The sequence below is a fragment of the Gigantopelta aegis genome, chromosome 4 (assembly GCF_016097555.1).
Source record: "Gigantopelta aegis isolate Gae_Host chromosome 4, Gae_host_genome, whole genome shotgun sequence".
NCBI lineage: Eukaryota > Metazoa > Mollusca > Gastropoda > Neomphalida > Peltospiridae > Gigantopelta > Gigantopelta aegis.
In genome coordinates, this window is record NC_054702.1 from 54,874,629 (window position 1) to 54,895,614 (window position 20,986).

General features: G+C 36.3%; 1 protein-coding gene and 1 long non-coding RNA gene across 5 annotated transcripts in view; one reads left to right on the forward strand and one right to left on the reverse strand.

The window, feature by feature from the left end:
* LOC121370764 (dystrophin-like) overlaps positions 1 to 20,494 on the reverse strand; it is a 424,499-nt gene extending 404,005 nt beyond the window's left edge. For all 4 annotated transcript variants that reach the window (XM_041496221.1, XM_041496219.1, XM_041496220.1 and 1 more), the window contains exons 1-2: positions 20,370 to 20,494; positions 3,494 to 3,669 (exon numbers count right to left, since the gene is read on the reverse strand). In XM_041496221.1, coding sequence (XP_041352155.1) covers positions 3,494 to 3,602 — 109 coding nt within the window. In that variant the 5' untranslated portion in view covers positions 3,603 to 3,669; positions 20,370 to 20,494. The remainder of the gene's footprint in view (positions 1 to 3,493; positions 3,670 to 20,369) is intronic.
* LOC121370766 lies at positions 1,139 to 6,510 on the forward strand. The gene is made up of 4 exons (XR_005957729.1): positions 1,139 to 1,208; positions 1,976 to 2,095; positions 3,572 to 3,679; positions 5,756 to 6,510. It is a non-coding gene; the product is annotated as an uncharacterized LOC121370766 (long non-coding RNA).
* Positions 20,495 to 20,986: the final 492 nt, after the last annotated feature.

The following is a 20,986-nucleotide window of genomic DNA, read 5'->3' on the forward strand; positions in this document are numbered from 1 at the left end:
AGCTAATACATACAGACCATAGTCAGGGCTAGCTGTGGGTGAGCAAAACATTTTGCCTAATTGTCTAATAAACTTCAAAAATTGCGGAAATCGACAGTTACTTTCTAAAACATGTCAATTATTACATAAAACTTTTTCGCAAAATTAAAATAAAATTTGCAAACTGCTTTTAAAATTCGCAATTGGCAAATTTTGCGAGTGCCAAAGCTAGCCCTGCATAGGCATATCTCAAAGAAATACATATATCGATCATAGGCATAAATTCAAAAGGAACTGTATTAAAAAAATTTTTTAAAACAAATTCATTTGAATTTAATTACAGGTATTCATATAATTATCCCCAACTAAAATGCATAAAATTTAAATTTTTATTAATTCTCAAATCTATTTACATGTTTTATTTATTGTTATTTTTATTAAATACATGTATGTGCTGCCCCCTCTCAACTCAACCACGTTTTGACACACTAGTATGATATATTGGCAATTTAAAAAATACTATTTGAAAAAAAAACTTACAGCTGAAAAAAAAGAGAAGCAAATTGGTTGGGTTAGGCCAAACACTTTATGATCCACTGTCTTTTAAATAGAGAATAACTAATTAATGACGTCAGATATCTGCTTTATCCTGTGAAGGTAAGAATGGGAAATTCCGCGAGGCTCTGCTGAGCGGAATTTCTCATTCGGCCTGAACAGGATAATGCAGATATCCGACGTCAGTCACTAGATATTTTTATCCTGCAGACCATAAAAATTATGGGGAAAAGCTATTATTTCTGTTATTTCAGCCACATGCATTGTACGATGACCTAGAGGTCAAATGAACAATTTTGTAATGTAGCTATGCATATGACGTCATATGAGACACGTCAAAAGTCATAATCTTCAAAGTATATTGACAAGTCATAGACAGATAGGTACCCGCTGGTTAAAAAAACATGTATGAGAATGCAGACTGGACATATAGCCCAGATAACATCGGTTAACCCATATCAGATGACCTGCTCGTCAACCTGGGCAGCCAGGCGTTCAACCTACACCTGAATCAAGTATTAATAACCAGCAGGTAAACATGTCTGTCAACTTTCAATGGCATCTTCCTATTGGCAGCCTGTTTATCAAAACAACAACCAAATTACTTTAATGGACAAAAAGAAAGAGCATTCACCTTGCTCCACACACGGTGGCAGATCACAAAGCTCCCAGCAGTAAGTGGAATGAATGATATGTCATATATTACCATATAATTTATAATATACTTGTATACAGTTCACACTAATATACATTGTAATTATAATACTTGGATACAGTTCACACTAATACTTGTATACAGTTCACACTAATATAATACTTGTATACAGTTCACACTAATATAATACTTGTATACAATTCACACTAATATAATTATAAGACTTGTATACAGTTCATACTAATATAATACATGTACTTGTATACAGTTCACACTAATATAATACTTGTATACAGTTCACACTAATATAATACATGTATAAGGTTCACACTAATATAATACATGGTTCACACTAATATAATACTTGTATACAGTTCACACTAATATAATACTTGTATACGGTTCACACTAATGTAATACTTGTATATGGTTCACACTAATATAATACTTGTATATGGTTCACACTAATGTAATACTTGTATATGGTTCACACTAATATAATACTTGTATACAGTTCACACTAATGTAATACTTGTACATGGTTCACACTAATATAATACTTGTAAATGTAATACTTGTATATGGTTCACACAAATGTAATACTTGTATACAGTTCACACTAACATAATACATGTACTTGTAACCGGTTCACACTAAAATAATACTTGTATATATACAGGTCACCATAACTGTATCTATATGAAGGGAGATACATTTTCTAATATTATAAACCACTTTTGGTTCATAAAACTAACTGGATTTAAAATTATTTCTGAATTTTAATAGATTTCAGGTTAGCCAGGGTCCTCAGCACATGTTTCTGCACACAGACATGGCACTGCACATTAAAGTAATTGACCGCTCCACTGGAAATTGGTCAGACCATTTCTGAACAGCATGCAATAGGTAAATCAGGTTAATACTAACACAGCTATTTTCATTTTCTCCTGTATACACACATGTGTATGTATGTATGTATCATTAGTTTTTTTTAGGTTGTTTGAAACACTAAGCAATACAGAGAAAAAGGCATCAACAATATGTATTTTTCAATCACGTTACTATCCCTAGTTAAGATACCTTTCATGTTTAGTATAAAATGCATGTTGCAGATGGCATAAACACTGGATTTGCTCAAATGTATAATTTAAGCAAGAAATAATGTATAATTTTAACATTACAAATACTCAGGGGTGGGAATTGGTGAACTGTCAAAAAGAGGAAATCTAGACGGTTCCGGGGTGGTGAACTGTAAAATAGAGGTAATCTAGAGGGGTCCGGGGGCAAGGATGATTAAAATGCGAGAAAACACAATGTTCCACGAGAAGAATTCCCACCTCTAAATACTGTATTAGCCCCCCAATTTTTTTCATTTTTTTTAAACAAATGATAACGTAGGTATTGAAAAGATTTCAAATGTGTTGATATCAAAGAGAACATCTTCATGGCTTCATCCAGAAGAATTTGGGCCATGGTACAAAATGTCAATTATTTTTAGTCAAGCGAACACCATACAAAATTAACTGGCCGAGCTTTCATGCCTGGCGGAGCACAAACCCACACAAAACGGGACGAGTGCCCACACATTGCATAAAAAGTATGATGTTTCTTTTTACGAGCAACAACTAGAGGCCCGAAAGATGAGATTTCTGAAATGATTTATTTACGTTTTCATTATAAAAGGTAGGATGCTATTGCCGAGACGTCTCAGTTATACACTGTATTTCAATTGAAAGAAAAACAACATTCACCTTACTAAAATAAAATATCCAGCAAACATTTATTTAATACATTTGATAGTCCTTAGTGCTTTAATGTTGTTGTACAATGTACATCGACACTGTATATGCATTGGTTTGACCTTGGAACATTTAACTCTTCAACCCCATCAGTTTAGCCATGTGTACATCTATCGTTGTATCCTGATTCCATGTCACAAAATATATACATCATTGGTTTTTTTTTCTTAAAATATTTTTATCAAACTTTTAGCTACAGAAATACATTATACCAGTCTTGCATCTGTTCTTTACATATGAACTAGAACAAAATCATACTTTTATAACAGCTAACACTGAAGCACTGCTTTTGTAATGTAAGCATTAACCAGTGTACATGCGAGTCTAAACTGGATTTTTAAAAGACAATGGGGGTAGGGGGATTCTTAAGATTTATAAAATATTATCTGTAACCAATTGTTTAACAGCAAATTAATTTTTTTTCTTTTTTAAATTTGGGAGTGACCTATTGTGTTTCGTTAATCAAGAAGTTTATTTCTGCTAAAAATATCACAAATGTACAAACCTGCAGCTTCTCGTATTTTCATTCCAAATCGCTGCAAATCTTCATCATCGTCTTGGTTACCACTGCTGCTTTGTCCAGCCTCATTTCCATTGGAATTAAAGGAAAACATGTTGATGGCTTCAAAGGTATTTCCTCATCACAGAATATCCATTAACACCGCCACAGAATGATGTCATCTGAAAACAGGTAATGTAAATCAGGATGGCTGAACATCAATAAATATGTTTAAGCATATTATAAAATATTATTTTATAAAGTAAATGGAATTCCTAGTTATAATTAGTTAAGCTAATTCAATGGTTGACTAAGCATTTAAGGATCAGTGACAGACATTGACAGGCCAGCCAGAATATTACAAGCATTCAAGAATTGGACAAAGGTATTTATGGGATAGTCATCAAAGCAAAGGACTGGCCATATGAGCATTCAAGGACTGACCTAACTCATCATGGTTCACTATACGGCTTTAAAAGGATCTTAACATTTTCTGATGATTCATGAAATGCACATCTGGTTACATAGACCTGGCTTACATAAATAGTGTTTTAATAAAACAGTCATGGAATACATAAAGGTCAAATTTACTTCAAGAAACTTATAAAAGCTTCAAGTGTATTTTTGTAATAAGAGAATGAAAAACTGTTTTAGATAGTCTAAATTAAGGCGACGTCACACAATACGATATGAGAATAGCCATGAGAATAGAAAGAAAAATATTTTTTTTTTTTATTTATCGACGCACTCAACACATTTTAATTACAGTTATATGGCATCAGACATATGGTAAAGGACCATACAGATATTAAGAGAAGAAACCCACTGTCACCACTTCATGGACTACTCTTTTCGATTAGCAGCAAGGGATCTTTTATATGCACCATCCCACAGACAGTGTAGTACATACCACGGCCTTTGATATACCAGTCGTGGTGCACTGGCTGGAACGAGAAATAGCGCAATGGGCCACCGACGGAGATCGATCTCACACCGACTGCGCATTGAGCGAGCGCTGTACCACTGGGCTACGTCCCGCCCCTCCATGAGAACAGATGACTGTGACAAGACAACATTACAATTGGAGTGGTTGCTATGCAATTGGCTGTTCTCATACAAGACTCTCTTATAGTGTGGCATCACCTTTAGTTTAACTGAAACTTTCAGGGAAATGGTACCAGCTGCACAATAACCAGGATTCAAAAGAAATCTTGAAATAGCAGGGAAAATAAATATTACAAATATAAATAAGGACAATTAACTTAAGTTATCAGATAAATGGAACACAGAAAGACACAGCAGGGCTTCTAGAAATTTTTTAAAATCCACTAGCCATGGGATCAGTGATTTAAAACATTTACTAGCCACGATTAAAAATTCACTAGCCATACTTTACTTTAAGTTAAAACAATTTTACTAAATAATAGTCATAGATATGTCACCTAAAGAGTGAGATAGAGTTTAAAAACAGTAACATTAGGGGTTTGGGGTGGGAGCAGGATATTCATATTTACAAAACAGACTTAACTGCAACATTTGACCAAAAAATTCCACTAGCCGTTGGGCATGGCAATAGTAGTTATTTACCAGCCCAACATTGAATATCACTAGCCATGTCAGTGGGGCTACCATAATCTAGAAGCCCTGTATACAGACAGAAAAACAAGACTTCAATCAAATGCATCTGGATCAAAATATACAATGAAAACAATACTTGATGAATGAACACATTTACAGGTAGATTAATTACAATATTCAGTTACATTAATTCAGATTTGAAGTATAGAAGTGTAGCGAACTGCTTTATTTTGAGACGACCGGCCTCAGTGGTGTTGTGGTTAGGCCATCGGTCTACAGGCTGGTAGGTACTGGGTTCGGATCCCAGTCGAGGCATGGGATTTTTAATCCAGATACCGACTCCAAACCCCGAGTGAGTGCTCCGCAAGGCTCAATGGGTAGGTGTAAACCACTTGCACCGACCAGTGATCCATAACTGGTTCAACAAAGGCCATGGTTTGAGCTATCCTGCCTGTGGGAAGCGCAAATAAAATATCCCTTGCTGCTGAAAGAGTAGCCCATGTAGTGGCGACAGCGGGTTTCCTCTCAAAATCTGTGTGGTCCTTAATCATATGTCTGACGCCATATAACCGTAAATAAAATGTGTTGAGTGCGTTGTTAAATAAAACATTTCTTTCTTATTTTGAGACATTTTTAACGTGAATGTAATCAGTAAAAACACTTTACTACTCTTTTTTATTTCTATTAAAGGCTGGTAATGGTATATAGTCCCACGCAAGCCATAAATTAAATCCGACAGACGGCAGGGCTCTAAATACAATGTAGAAGAATGCTGTTTTGAAACCGGAGCAACTATGTTACAGGAGGTCACAGGATCCACCCACAGTAGAAGACAAGACACCTTTGTGCTGCGAGATCCATCAATTGTGTGGTCACAATTGTTCGACAGGCCTATCACTGGGGTGTTTGACGAGTGGCTATGCGCTACACGGTAATACCTTTAAAAACCCACTCATGCGGCCAGAATTAAATTCAACTTGATAAACAGAACTCTGTTACATGTTACACAACAAAATAGAAACTACTTTGTCACTGTTTGTTTTCGTCAGACATGGACTTCTGTAAGATATTTGCATGTACATTCTACCTTTGACAGCTGTATAATAGTAATGATAGTATAGATTAAAATGCATTTACGTAATTAAATCATAAGAAACGTAAAATGTGAAGCTACTTTATATATGGGTTTTTTGTCCTGTAAAACGTGTGCATAGTGGGTCATAATCACCTTTCAAATGTTGTTTCATATATGATTGATAAAGATTTATATAAAATTATATGTTCCATTACAAAGATAGGCAGAAGCATGCATGCACCTGGTGTACCCTTGGTGTGGTTAATTTTACAAGCTACATTGTAAGTAATATACACATAAACATATACACTGGTGGGTCTCGGTCATATCAAGGTTAACAGTACCAACATATTTTTTACATACAACTATGTTTTTTAAATAATAACTCAATCATTTTCCAAATTACAATACAACTGTTTACTGTGTTCACATGAATATCAATGGATAAAATGAATTAAAATATTGTTGTATTTTTTTTGTAGTGTTTGTTTTCATAATTTAAATATTTTAAGTGCCCTTTTCCTTGAAAACCAAATTCACATTTAATATCCACAACAAAAAACCAGCACACAAATTATTTCCATATACATCACTGACAATTAGCTGTGCATGTACTACTAGTACTACAAAAACAAATGTACAAAATTTAATATACATGCATGATAAATCAGTCCCAAGGCCGCTTGGATTATTTCCCTTGGTTGGAGTAAATGAATACTGGTATTAAAGGACACCCCTGCACATTTTGAACTGCTGCTACTGAGAGTCTATCACATGGTAATTGTGAAAATTGGTCTAAAACATGAAAGAAGAAACCCACAGCTAACACAAGCTATTCTTACCACTAGAGTACATTGATTAAATAATCATCGGTTACTGGATGTAAAACATTTGGCAATTTGGACATGTAGTCTTCAGAGGAAACCCGCTAATTTGTTTTTACTGCAGCAAGGGATCTTTTATATACACTTTCCCACAGACAGGAGAGCACATACTATGGCCTTTAACCAGTTGTGGTGCACTGGTTGGAACGAGAAAAAAACTCAGTTGAATGGATCCATCGAGGTAGTTCGATCCTGCGATCGCAAGTACCTCAAGCGAGCACTCAACTGACTGAGCTAAATCTTGCCCCTGTACAGCAAGGAGTCTTTTATATGCATTTTTTTTTTTTTTTTACATACATGAAAAAATTAAATGGGTTCCCCCACTGGAGTGGGGTGGGGGAGATCCTACAAGCCAGACATATCCACAATGCAATGCAAAACACATTTGTTTTTTCATTTTATTATCAAAATTAAATCCTGAAATGTAGACAGATTTTTTATAATCAATACGCTGTTTGGATTCAGCACCAAGGTGAGATGATTTATGACGAGTAATATTGAGCCTTTTTCATAAGGTCAACCTATTAAAATGATGGCCTGCTGTAATATGATCAACTGTCTTCAGAATCACTTCTTTTTACGACAGATACTTCACTCTTTTTTTTCCCTTTCTTATTTTTAAATATGCTTTCAAAATGAATCAAGTACAGATACTAAAATGGTGTGTTCTGACATTTAAAAATGTGTGTAAGACTGGGATTTTATTCAGTGGTAGAGACTAAGCGTCCGTGATGCTAGAGGTGACAACATCAATGCATTTAGTAGAAAGCATTATGTTTTTACCCATTCCAACCAGTGTTCTACAACTCTATTAAAGGATCGACTGTGTTAATTAGCTGCAAGGTATCTGAATTATTTCTCCAGACACAGATCAATGGTTTAAGAAACGTCTGCGTAGTTTTCTTACATTTTCCCACTATTTATTTTTAAGTTATTTTAAGTTATTGCTTATATCCAGTTGTAATTCAAGCACACTGTCCTAGGCACTATCCAGTTGTAATTCAAGCACACTGTCCTAGGCACTATAACACCTTTTGGGCCGTCTGTCTAGGCCAGTGGGTTATTGGTTAGTTGTTCGTGAGAGAAGTCAGTTTAGTTGTTTTAAATCCACTGAGTCATAAAAATTAGTTTTTGGATGGGAGCCAGTACCAGGATGCAAACCCCAAGTATCTACCATGATCTGATGGCTTAATCACAACTGGCCTTGGTGGCGTTGTGGTTAAGCCATCAAACATAAGGATGGTAGGAAAAAGGTTTGCAGCCCGGTACCGGCTCCCACCCAGAGTGAGTTTTAACGACTCAATGGGTAGGTATAAGGCCACTACACTCTCTTCTCTCTAACCACTAACCCTGTCCTGGACAGACAGCCCAGATAGCTGAGGTGTGTGCCCAGGACAACGTGCTTGAACCTTAATTGGATATAAGCCCGAAAATAAGTTGAAATGAAAATGAATGAAATGCTTAATCACTACACCACTGAGATGGGTATTTTTTTTAATGAACAGTACTTTCAATCTGCTATTCTATACTATTTCTCAAAATCTCTATGAGATGTCACAATCGTATCTTACACACAAGAGAGTTGGGTTTATAATGTGTCACCAACCAATCATTCCTTTCTTTTTTCTTACAGTCAATGGCCAAACGGCCATGCTGTGAGGGTCAGTAAACCAGTCTATATACTATGGTCTTTGATATCCCCCAGTCATCTGATGATCATAAACATTGGCTGCACTGCTGGGGTTAGCTAAACATGACTTGTTAAGTAAAGGTACGACTGGCGGTAATAAGTCTTCCCCCAGTCAGACGATTAATGAACATCCAACTTGGCAGAAGGGTTTACGCCTTACTCCCTTACTCGTGCTAACATGGTAGAATTCCCAACATTCCTCAACAATGAAGCAATAACACAAATCTATTGTATACATACTTGTCTACAGTGACAGAGACGGTAAACCAAACATAAACTGTAGGGTGGTCCAAATTAATTTACAGTCAAGTGTGAAATAATGCTACACAGACTGAGTAATAAATCTCCCTTTTTGTACTGAGTAATAGATCACTGTTTTATAATTGTGGTCCAAACTAATCTATGGCCTATGTGAAGAAGAAGATGAAGAAGATGATGATGAAGGGAAACATACAACCAAAAAAACCCACTGCTGCTAAAGCATGTTACATAGATTAAGTAATAATTCACTGTTTTATACTGAGTTAATAGATAACTTTTTTAAACTGTCGTCCATACAAATGTATAGCTAATATGAAGAAGAAAAACAAGAAAAAGAAACAAAAAAGCACATCGCTTCAATTTGACGTGTCCTAACATCTGACAATTTTTTTTATTGACATCAAAATAGTAGAACAATTTTAATTTTTAAAATATTTCACGAATGAGATAAGTACATGTACTTGCTTTGTAGGATCAAACCACCTTAGTAGATCCATTCAAAAGATTTTTTTTCTCGTTCCAACCAGTGCAGGAAAGTGCATATAAAAAAAGCCTTGCTACTAGTACTAATGGAAAATTGTTTTATCAGGTTTCCTCTGATGACTGTGGGCCAGAATTACCAAATGTTTGACATCCAATAACTGATGATTAATTAATCCATGCGTTTAACAAAATGAAAAAACTTTTTAACCATGTGGTTAATCAATTTTTTTTTACACATCCATTAGTGAGAACATCATTCATTAATATTGATAACACATACTTGTTAACACATATACGTGTGTTAACATTTTAAAGACATACAACTTGCTACTCCTAGGTGATGACCAAGTCACCAATGTCATACCATCCAATGAAAAAAAAGAACGGTTGAATTGATCACTCTGTGACGTAAAAGGTAACCTGAAATTGACTTTTCTGTGGTGCACAATTTTAACTATAAGCGCAAGGACCATAAATAGGTTTTCATTGGAAAAGGCATTTAAATTTATTTTAAAACTTTTTTTTCTTTTCTGGATATGTAAGAAATAAAATACAATATTTTTGTCCGTTAAATACCATTTATTTTACAACTCATTGTTTAAAAACACATCTAACTCATTTCTGTTTGTCAGATACATTCTAAAACAACTTGTTTTAAGATAAATGGTATCTAACGGCCACTCATGTAGTATTCTCTATAGATCTGCATAAAAATGTTAAAACATCACAGGAAGACACACAACCTGAAAGTGTGCAATACTAACCGTCTTACACATACATCGACATTATGAGACTGAGTATTATTAATTATTGCAAAACATTACATCTAACACCATTCAGTAAGGGGGCGGGACATAGCCCAGTGGTAAAGCACTCGCTCGATGCGTGGTCGGTCTGGGATCGATCCCCGTCGGTGGGCCCATTCGGCTATTTCTCGTTCCAGCCAGTGCACCATGACTAGCATATCAAAGGCTGTGGTATGTACTAATCTGTCTGTGGAATGGTGCATATAAAAGATCCTTTGCTGCTAATCAAATAGAGTAGCCCATGAAATGGCGACAGTGGGTTTCCTTTCTCAATATCTGTGTGGTCCTTAACACAGTGGTGTGGTCTGACACTATATAACAGTAAATAAAATGTGTTGAGTGCATCGTTAAACAAAACATTTCCTTCCATCCACTCAAAAAAATTATTTCATTTCCCACATCAACACATGGCTATACATACATGTACAAAACACTAGTAACACATTTTAACAAAACCTTGACATAAAAATATGTCTAAACACAGCATGATGCTTGTACTACAAAATACATACATAACTGGAACAGCAAGCACTATTGCAAGATAATGTATACATACGTATTGTAAGTGGGACAGCATGCAAGCAGTATTACAATGCAATCTCTGTCAATATTTACACCGGCACTGGGACTAACCACGTTACACGACACTGGTTTTATCTCATCAGTAAGGCGTTGTGTTCACAAAGACATGCATGTAATCTCATTATCATGTAAAAGAAATTGCTTATTAAATAATTAACAGCCAACGACGTCTTGAGGAACTGATAGCATAATGAGTCACCATGACATGGCCCATACAGCTGTCATAAAGAAGTGTTACCATGTAAAGACAATTTTGATCTTTTGTGTTTGCAATTAAAGAAAGAAAGAAATGTTTTATTTAACTATACACTCAACACATTTTATTTACGGTTATATGGCATCAGTTATATGGTTAAGGACCACACAGATATTGAGAGAGGAAACCCACTGTCACCACTTCATGGGCTACTCTTTTCGATTAGCAGCAAGGGATATTTTATATGCATCATCCCACAGATTGGATAGTACGTACCACGGCCTTTGATATACCAGTCGTGGTGCACTGGCTGGAATGAGAATTATCCCAATGGCCTCACCGATGGGGATTGATCCCAGACCGACCGCGCATCAAGCGAGCACTGTACCACTGGGCTACGTCCTGCCACCAAAACAACTGTTACCATGTAAAGACAATTTTGATCTTTTGTGTTTGGAATTCTGCAGATGTAACAAACATCTCCCTGTGATATCATTACAAAAAAGAAAGAAAAGAAGCAGAGACAAAGTGTTAATATTGTAGCCAATTTAATTTAGTAAAATAAATGTGTGGATAACAATGAATTCAAGGATCAACATATTTAATGACCGAATACTTTCTTAAAAATATTGTTTGGATACGAAGAAAATATATTGGTTAAAAAAAATGAGTCACCATACACATTTTTGTGTTAACCACTGCAAATCCTAAATACATATGTGTAGGTGGGTAATTTTTGTATTATTTTTTTTTTCTGGTTATAAGCTCTGTTATAGAATCAGGCATGTGTGCAGTGGATGTGTTCAGGGGTAAAAAATATGTTTGGATGTTTGTCTTTTCATTTCCTATATATTTTCTGAGGTAGCATGACTGCCCCCTCCCCACACCTTTTAACTATGCTTACTACAGGCTAGACCCCCCCCTCCCCCAATTAAAATTCCTGCACACGTCAGTAGAATAGAAATAAATATAATATAAAAAACAATTTTGTTTAATAAGAACTCAGGCTTGCTATTTTATCACTACATCACCTCCATTGTTTTGTTTTTAAATATTATTTACACCAATTTTAATAAATGATCAGGTGAGCAACCCAAAAATGTAGCCATAAATTGCAATAAAATGATAAGATGAAAATCTAGAAAATATGCAATAAAGAAGCACCATAATTTTACTCATGTATCTACAGTGCACTTAAATAGACAATATAGGGTGTATACTACCAAATCAAATCCCATAGACGACAATAGTAACACATATGGCTAAAACTCCTACCTGCAACGTATCAACCGACATAAACGCCACAGATATAAATACTACCACCCCTTACACTTAAAGTGAATCAGAAAAAAATGGGGGTCAAGCTGCTCGTTTCTGAGATAACGGGTAGCGTCTATGACTACCCTAGTTTCGCACAAAATTCGAGTACTTTTTTTTACAGGTACCCCATACATGTTTCAAGCACAAGGCTACTTAACACATTGGTACTAGATGAAATAAAATTGCAATTTTTTTTTACCCAGATGAAACTATTATTTTTTACAACCAACACACTCACATTTATAACCAATCACAGGACTTGTGGTGTTCACTTCTCTATCAAAAGTTCGGTGCACCTCGAACTTTGACCCAGCTGAAAGTTATTTGGTTTAGTACTACCTATACTGATAACATACATTTTTCAAAAAGTGTCCAGCTATGTGTCTTTATGACAACCAGGATCTGGTGTATTCTGACATAAACTGACAACCTCACTGAAACTGTTGTTTCTACAGTGCAACCTAATATAATGTACACCTCAAAAAGCATATATATTGCATATAGTTTTGTACAAATGCAATATGTCATATTAAACAACAAAATGTTTTAAAATAAAACTCCTGAAGATATTTACTTTCAGTTGGGTGTGTGTACTCAGGTATATATGTAGAGACAACAAAGATAGTCAGAGTACCTCTACCCCTTTAAAGGATTCCATTAAAACACATGCACTTGATTGACCCCTAGATTATGAAGACCTTAACAGGCACATCAAAGAAATATCAGTATTAAAAAAATACACTGTCTGAGGAAGGAAACACAAACATGACTGTACCTGTATGAAGTAATGACTTAATGTCCTGAACATTAGTGTTGGGAGGAAATCCTGTATGCTGGGTGTGGGTGTCATCAAGTTACCAGGTGTGCGAATTTCAAATCCATCGGCCATGCTGATTTTCATAATGAACCATCAAAACTATTGGCAGCCACCAATATTCCTGACTATATTTTATTTATAGCCTACTGTAGTTGGAGGTTTTAATAGTTGTGATATCTGGAATAATCATGCAGCTTTAACACATTTATTTTTGATTAATTACTGAAAAAAACAATTTTTAAATGACAAAATTACCCGAACATCTATTTTCTTGCATTATTTTCTAATCCGGATGAATACAATATGTACATTAGATGTATTCCTACAATCTGTAATCCAGCATTTTATTTAGCTAGTAACATTAGGTGATACAGCTTTAACAATAAAATAAATTATCAACTTAATCCAAGGCAGATAATCAGATCTGAAAAAATTGGTTCTGAATCTAGTATAAACTCAAAATGCTTTTCATGAGAGCTAACTAAGTGATTATTAAAAAAAAAAAAAATTATCTGGATATCTAAGTATATGTTTAACAACCTTATTGTTATGTACAAATAAGAACAGAAGGCACAATAGTGACAACAAATTTAATTATGTTTTTGGTAAAGTTTTTCTTAAAATTTACTTTAAATTTTGCATAAAACTACAAATTTGTCTAAAATATAATTTAGCACCCTATAAATATGTCAAAATGACAATAAAAATCAACTTCTTTACAAATTTGAGTTTTCAGAATTTCATACATAAAAAATTAACAATGTTAATGGAAACTAAAGACATTAACCCACTATTGGCACATGCTATTTTTAATAAAATAAAAAAATTGCTATTAAAATCTTAGTTCAGGTTGCTTATATATAATACCATATTTAAGAGTAGTTGTATATGGCAAGTCAAATACCATGTAAAAAGAAATTATTGAAATCTTTACAGTATGAATTATAGGCCAAAACCAACTTTTCTTCAGTGCTAACTTTGATTCAAACTCCATTCAGAGCCATGTACAGAGATTATTGTCAAGGTCAAGGTCATTGTGAACTTGCATGATCGAGTGATGGCTAATTTATCAACTAGTATAGTTTAATTAAATAAAATAACAAAATCATAATATTTTTTATTATGCACTGAATATGTGCTATAGGGTGTATACTACCAAATCAAATCCCATAGACGACAATAGTAACATATGTGGCTAAAACTCCTACCTGCAACGTATCAACCGACATAAACGCCACGGATATAAATACTACCACCCCTTACACTTAAAGTGAATCAGAAAAAAATGGGGGTCAAGCTGCTCGTTTCTGAGATAACGGGTAGCGTCTATGACTACCCTAGTTTCGCACAAAATTAGAGTACTTTTTTTTACAGGTACCCCATACATGTTTCAAGCACAAGGCTACTTGACACATTGGTACTAGATGAAATAAAATTGCAATTTTTTTTTACCCAGATGAAACTATTATTTTTTACAACCAACACACTCACATTTATAACCAATCACAGGACTTGTGGTGTTCACTTCTCTATCAAAAGTTCGGTGCACCTCGCACTTTGACCCAGCCGGAAGTTATTTGGTTTAGTACTACCTATATACATGTAATATACATAATACGGTAAATATGCACACAGGTAACAGAACAGTGCATCACACTGGCCACTGGGGACTTAAAATAAACACTGTACATGATCCTGTGTAATAATTTATGTATTCTATAATTCTGTTTACCCGTTTCCATTCAGTGAACAGAACTAATAGGCAGATCGTAAGCCCGTCCTATTCACGCACTTGTTACATGCATCATTAAGTCTTTATGACACAAATCTTTGTATGGACACGCTTCGACTGAGATGGTAGATTGCTTTATGATCCGACTAGAGATTAGTTTCTGCAACAAATCCTGAAGTCAACACAACACACAGGTTGCTTTCAACACGTGCAACATAACGCCAGGAAGAAGACAAGACTTGTACATGCAAATGATTTATTATTGCTTCAGAGACCACCTAAATCAAAAGCAAATTACTGCACTTATTTTAACTTCGATTTTTCGTGCTCAGATCCAATTAATGTTCAAGCAGTCTTGTGCACACATCTCGGTAAACACTGGGCTATATGGGTTATTAATGGTTAGTACCGGCCTCGGTGGTGTCGTGGTTATATGCCATCGGACATAAGGCTTGTAGGTACTAGGTTCGCAGCCCGGTACCAGTTCCTACCCAGAGCGAGTGTTAACGACTCAATGGGTAAGTGTAAGACCACTACACCCTCTTCTCTCTCACTAACCACTAACAACTCACTCACTCTCCTGGACAGACAGCCCATATATCTGAGCAGTGTGCCAGGGACTGCATGCTTGAACCTTAATTAGATATAAGCACGGAAATAAGTTGAAATGAGTACATTGATTTATTAATCATCAGCTATTAGATGTCAAACATATGGTCATTTTGATAGAGTCATGGATAGTAAACCTGGTAATTCTGACTCGTAGTCATCAGAGGAAACCCGCTACATTTTTCCTAATGCAGCAAGGGATCTTTTATATGCACCATCCACAACATAACCATATGTACATGTATGTGGGACTAAGGCCAGTGTTACACATGTACATGTACGTGGGACTAAGGCCAGTGTTACACATGTACATGTATGTGAGACTAAGGCCAGTGTTACACGTGTACATGTACATGGGACTAAGGCCAGTGTTACACGTGTACATGTATGTGGGACTAAGGCCAGTGTTACACGTGTACATGTACGTGGGACGAAGGCCAGTGTTAAACGTGTACATGTATGTGGGACTAATGCCAGTGTTACACATGTACATGTACGTGGGACTAATGCCAGTGTTACACATGTACATGTACGTGGGACTAAGGCCAGTGTTACACGTGTACATGGGACTAAGGCCAGTGTTACACATGTACATGGGATTAAGGCCAGTGTTATACATTTTTCCTAATGCAGCAAGGGATCTTTTATATGCACCATCCACAACATAACCATATGTACATGTATGTGGGACTAAGGCCAGTGTTACACATGTACATGTACGTGGGACTAAGGCCAGTGTTACACATGTACATGTATGTGAGACTAAGGCCAGTGTTACACGTGTACATGTACGTGGGACTAAGGCCAGTGTTACACGTGTACATGTATGTGGGACTAAGGCCAGTGTTACACGTGTACATGTACGTGGGACGAAGGCCAGTGTTAAACGTGTACATGTATGTGGGACTAATGCCAGTGTTACACATGTACATGTACGTGGGACTAATGCCAGTGTTACACATGTACATGTACGTGGGACTAAGACCAGTGTTACACGTGTACATGGGACTAAGGCCAGTGTTACACATGTACATGGGATTAAGGCCAGTGTTATACATGTACATGGGACTATGACCAGTGTTACACATGTACATGGGACTAAGGCCAGTGTTACACATGTACACGTACATGGGACTAAGGCCAGTGTTACACATGTACACGTACATGCGACTAAGGCCAGCGTTACACATGTACACGTACATGCGACTAAGGCCAGTGTTACACATGTACACGTACATGCGACTAAGGCCAGTGTTACACATGTACACGTACATGCGACTAAGGCCAGTGTTACATATGCAGCTAAACTGAACATCTGCTCCCATGTTTATACGTTTTAGAACCATGCAGCTCATGTGTAACAAAACATAAACTAGATTTAAAATCAGACCTTGTAAGGTATCATCTAGAAGCTATACATATTTTAAAATAATTTATAATCACATGCACTTTACCACTGACATTTAAGACATCACATTTTTCTTTTCTTTTTAAACATTTGTATACAAAAAACACACAATTATAATAGCAAAAAAAAAAACCTGCCTTCAATTTTCTTGATGTGTTTGGGTTACAGCAAACAATATATTTTTTAAAGGTTGACCCCAATTAAAAAAGAATCTGCTGAATTATCTGTGAATGTTTATGGAAGACAAGTTAAACGGAAGTGCCCTGATGAGATATTTGAGAACACCAGAGACTGCGTGTCATGCCTTGACAAGAAGATATTTCTCAGACTAGTTAGCAGACAGGTGCACCGCAAATTAACCTGACGAACTAGAGCTGTTCTTTCATCAAAGGTCCCGGGGAAAATAAATCAAAATGGGAAGGTAAACTCTTAATATGCATTCATTAATCACACTGACGATTAATTCCATGAAAACTTGTTACACATTAAAACCGGAGTGCAGCATCTAAATGGCATTAGTTCACCATATGGTGCATCAAGTTTGAGTAATTTATTACAAAATAACCCATACAGTCTGTAGTTAATCAACTTCAGCCAGTGTTCCGCAGCTGGTTTAACAAAGGTTGTGGTATGTACTATCCTGTCTGTAGGATGCTGCATATAAAAGTTCACAGTGGCATAGGAAGGTGCCAAAAAGTGTGGGGGGGGGGGGGGGGGCACACGTTTATATTTACACACTTTTACACTATTATAAAGCAAATATAAAGGACCACACAAATTTTAAGAGGAAACCCGCTGTCGCCACTACATGGGCTACTCTTTCCGATTAGCAGCAAGGGATCTTTTATTTGCACTTCCCACAGGTAGGATAGCACAAACCATGGCCTTTGTTGAACCAGTTATGGATCACTGGTTGGTGCAAGTGGTTTACACCTACCCAATGAGCCTTGCGGAGCACTCACTCAGGGTTTGGAGTCGGTATCTGGATTAAAAATCACATGCCTCGACTGGGATCCAAACCCAGTACCTACCAGTCTGTAGACCGATGGCCTAACCACGACGCCAGTTAATTGGAAAGAGTGCTTAGTCCATTGTGTGGTAGCAGCAGTTTTCCTCTCTCATTATCTGTATGATCCTTAGACATATGTTCGATGCTATATAACTGTAATTAGAATGTGTCGGGTGCATTGTTAAATAAAACATTCCTTCCTTCCTTTACAATGACAATTAATATTCCATGAAAATGCATTACATTTCAGTATTTAAATAAAATATGTTCACCACGTGCTGCAACAAATCGGAGTAGTTTATTATACAATGACTGATATACATGTATTCTGCAGCAAATCAAATTCTTAGTAACAAATAACTTGGAAAAAAGAAAGAAGCGTTTTATTTAACGACGCACTCAACACATTTTATTTACGGATATATGGCGTCAGATATATGGTTAAGGACCACACATATTTTTTTAGAGGAAACCCGCTGTCGCCACATAGGCTACTCTCAAATAACTTGGTATGCACCATCTCTAGCTGCACATAGTAAATGTATATGATACAGGAATGCAGTTTTTCTGGCAAAGGAACAGAGTTCAAGTCAACCATTAATGCATGTAGGTACACAAACAGAACAAAAACAAACAACATTAACTTGTAACATAATTAGGAGTACATCTACTGGCATGTTTTGCTTTTTGGAGTAGCTTTATCTAATGCACAGTATTAGAGCCTATGGCGACAACAAGCCATCATATATGTAATCATTACAATGCACATAATGTACTTATCATAAGAAAGAAAAAAAAAAGAGTATCTGTTTGACAACACCTTAGCACATATTTTAACTATGGCTATTGGTATCTAATGTAGTTGTTTTTACATGTTTTAGAGAGAGAGAGAGAGAGAGAGAGAGAGAGAGAGAGAGAGAGAGAGAGAGAGAGAGAGAGAGAGAGAGAGAGAGAGGGATAGAGAGGGAGAGACAGGGAGAGAGAAGACACACAGGGAGAGAGACAGACACAGACACAGAGAGAGAGAGAGAGAGAGAGAGAGAGAGAGAGAGAGAGAGAGAGAGAGAGAGAGAGAGAGAAGAGAGAGAGAGACACACACACACACACCGAGGTGGAGGGGGTGAGACAGAGAGAGGGGGAGGGGATAGAGAGAGCACCAGCTAGAGAGAGGGGGGGAGGGGGAGGGAGAGAAAGCACCAGCCAGAGAGATAGAGAGAGAGAAAGAGAGGAAAACTGTTGCTGCCATATAGGTTATAATAAAACAGCAAGAGATATTTAATGTTTTCTCATACAGGACAGTACATACCATGACCTTTAATGTAGGCCTACCAGTCATAGGGCTCTAACTGGGAAGGAAGGGGGAATTAAGCATGTAGAAGGCAATAGATCCTGCAACTGATCTCACCTAAGGCAAATGCTCTACCACAGACAGAGCTACATCCTGCCCCTTCAGTGCGTAAGAAATGATATCTCTAATAACACTGACTTTGTACTGTTCATTCTAACTTGGACCCCATACCCAGCTTAACTGTTTAAATGGACTTGGTTCCGATTCATCAAGTCATTATTCATTATTTACATTATTTGTAAACCAGCCTTCAACTACTGGTGGTCTATATACATTGTTTGCAGACCAAAAGTCAGTTTGTTTAACACCACTACTAGAACACAATATGATTTATTAATCATCAGCTATTGGATGTCAAACATTTGGTAATTATGACACAGCTTTTGATACAAGAGAAAACCTGGTCAGACAATGGGTCCACCAAAAGGATTTGATCCTTAAATCCAAGTACCTCAGTCGAGTGCTCTCGGTCTGTTACAGATCAGTTCATCATGATGAGAAAAGAAGTGAATTTTGAATGGCACACAGACTTCTTAAATTACATTAACAGTTCTCAGCATTAAAAAATATCTACAATGTATCACTATTCACACACACACACACACACACACAAGGAAGCATCTGACATTTTAGATTAAATTTAACTCGATAGTAGTGTACGTACTTGTTTAGATGATTTGCATATAATACAAATTATATTAACAGTTCTCAGCATTAAAAAATATCTACAATATATCACTATCGACACACACACACAACACACAAACACACGCACGCACAGACACAGACCAACAAACTTTGTTTTCTCAATAAATTCAACGATTAACGAGGACTGAAAAAACCACCAAATTCACCGTTCTGCTCTATAAACAAGCATAATTTAATGACAGTGTTACCAATTTACAACAATCCACAACTTAACATGCATAGAATTCATTTACTAAAAATATAACCATGCATCACTTCTCCTTAATCACTGTCAGAATGAAAATACACGGCAGATGGTGATAAATTGTTTTTTTTTTACAAAGTCCTACATCATTTTATCAAATTCCACTAGGATACCTGTGAACAAATGCCCTACCTGTGTATTTACTTCCAGGTGCAATTAACGCTCAGGTAAGTCCCACACAACATTAATCACCGAAAGGGGCACAGCCACTGGGAGCAGTTAAAGTCATGTAGACTACGTCTTAGCGTAATCCAGACCATAGGAAACAGTGTGGAGACTCGCTGCCAGCGACACACATACCACTACCAGTCAATCACCTGTGCGGGTCGTTAGCAGTCCAAGTATAAAATGTCAAGTATAATACACCTGTATGCACTGACGGCATCTGAAGTGTAGTGGCGAGTCCTTGGACAAATCAGACAATTGCGTGCGACAGCTGGTGGGTGAAATTGTCAGTTACGTTAAAAAGAAAATCTTTGTTTAAAGTTACAACAAAATAATAGAAAGGTTTTCCATCAAGTGATGGGGTTATCTAACACAAACATCTGTGGTAAAGAGGTTACAGCATGTTATAATGCAACCTGCTTTTAATGGTTAGGGAAGCTTGTAACATACTGCTGAAAAGAAGACTCTGCAATGCACGCTGTTGAAAGCTATCATAAAGCTATCTGATGAGCTTCTATCTGGTCATGGTATAAAAGAAAGCTTCAACTTTGGCCAAGTTTTAGATTTTTTTTATCGTTGTTGTT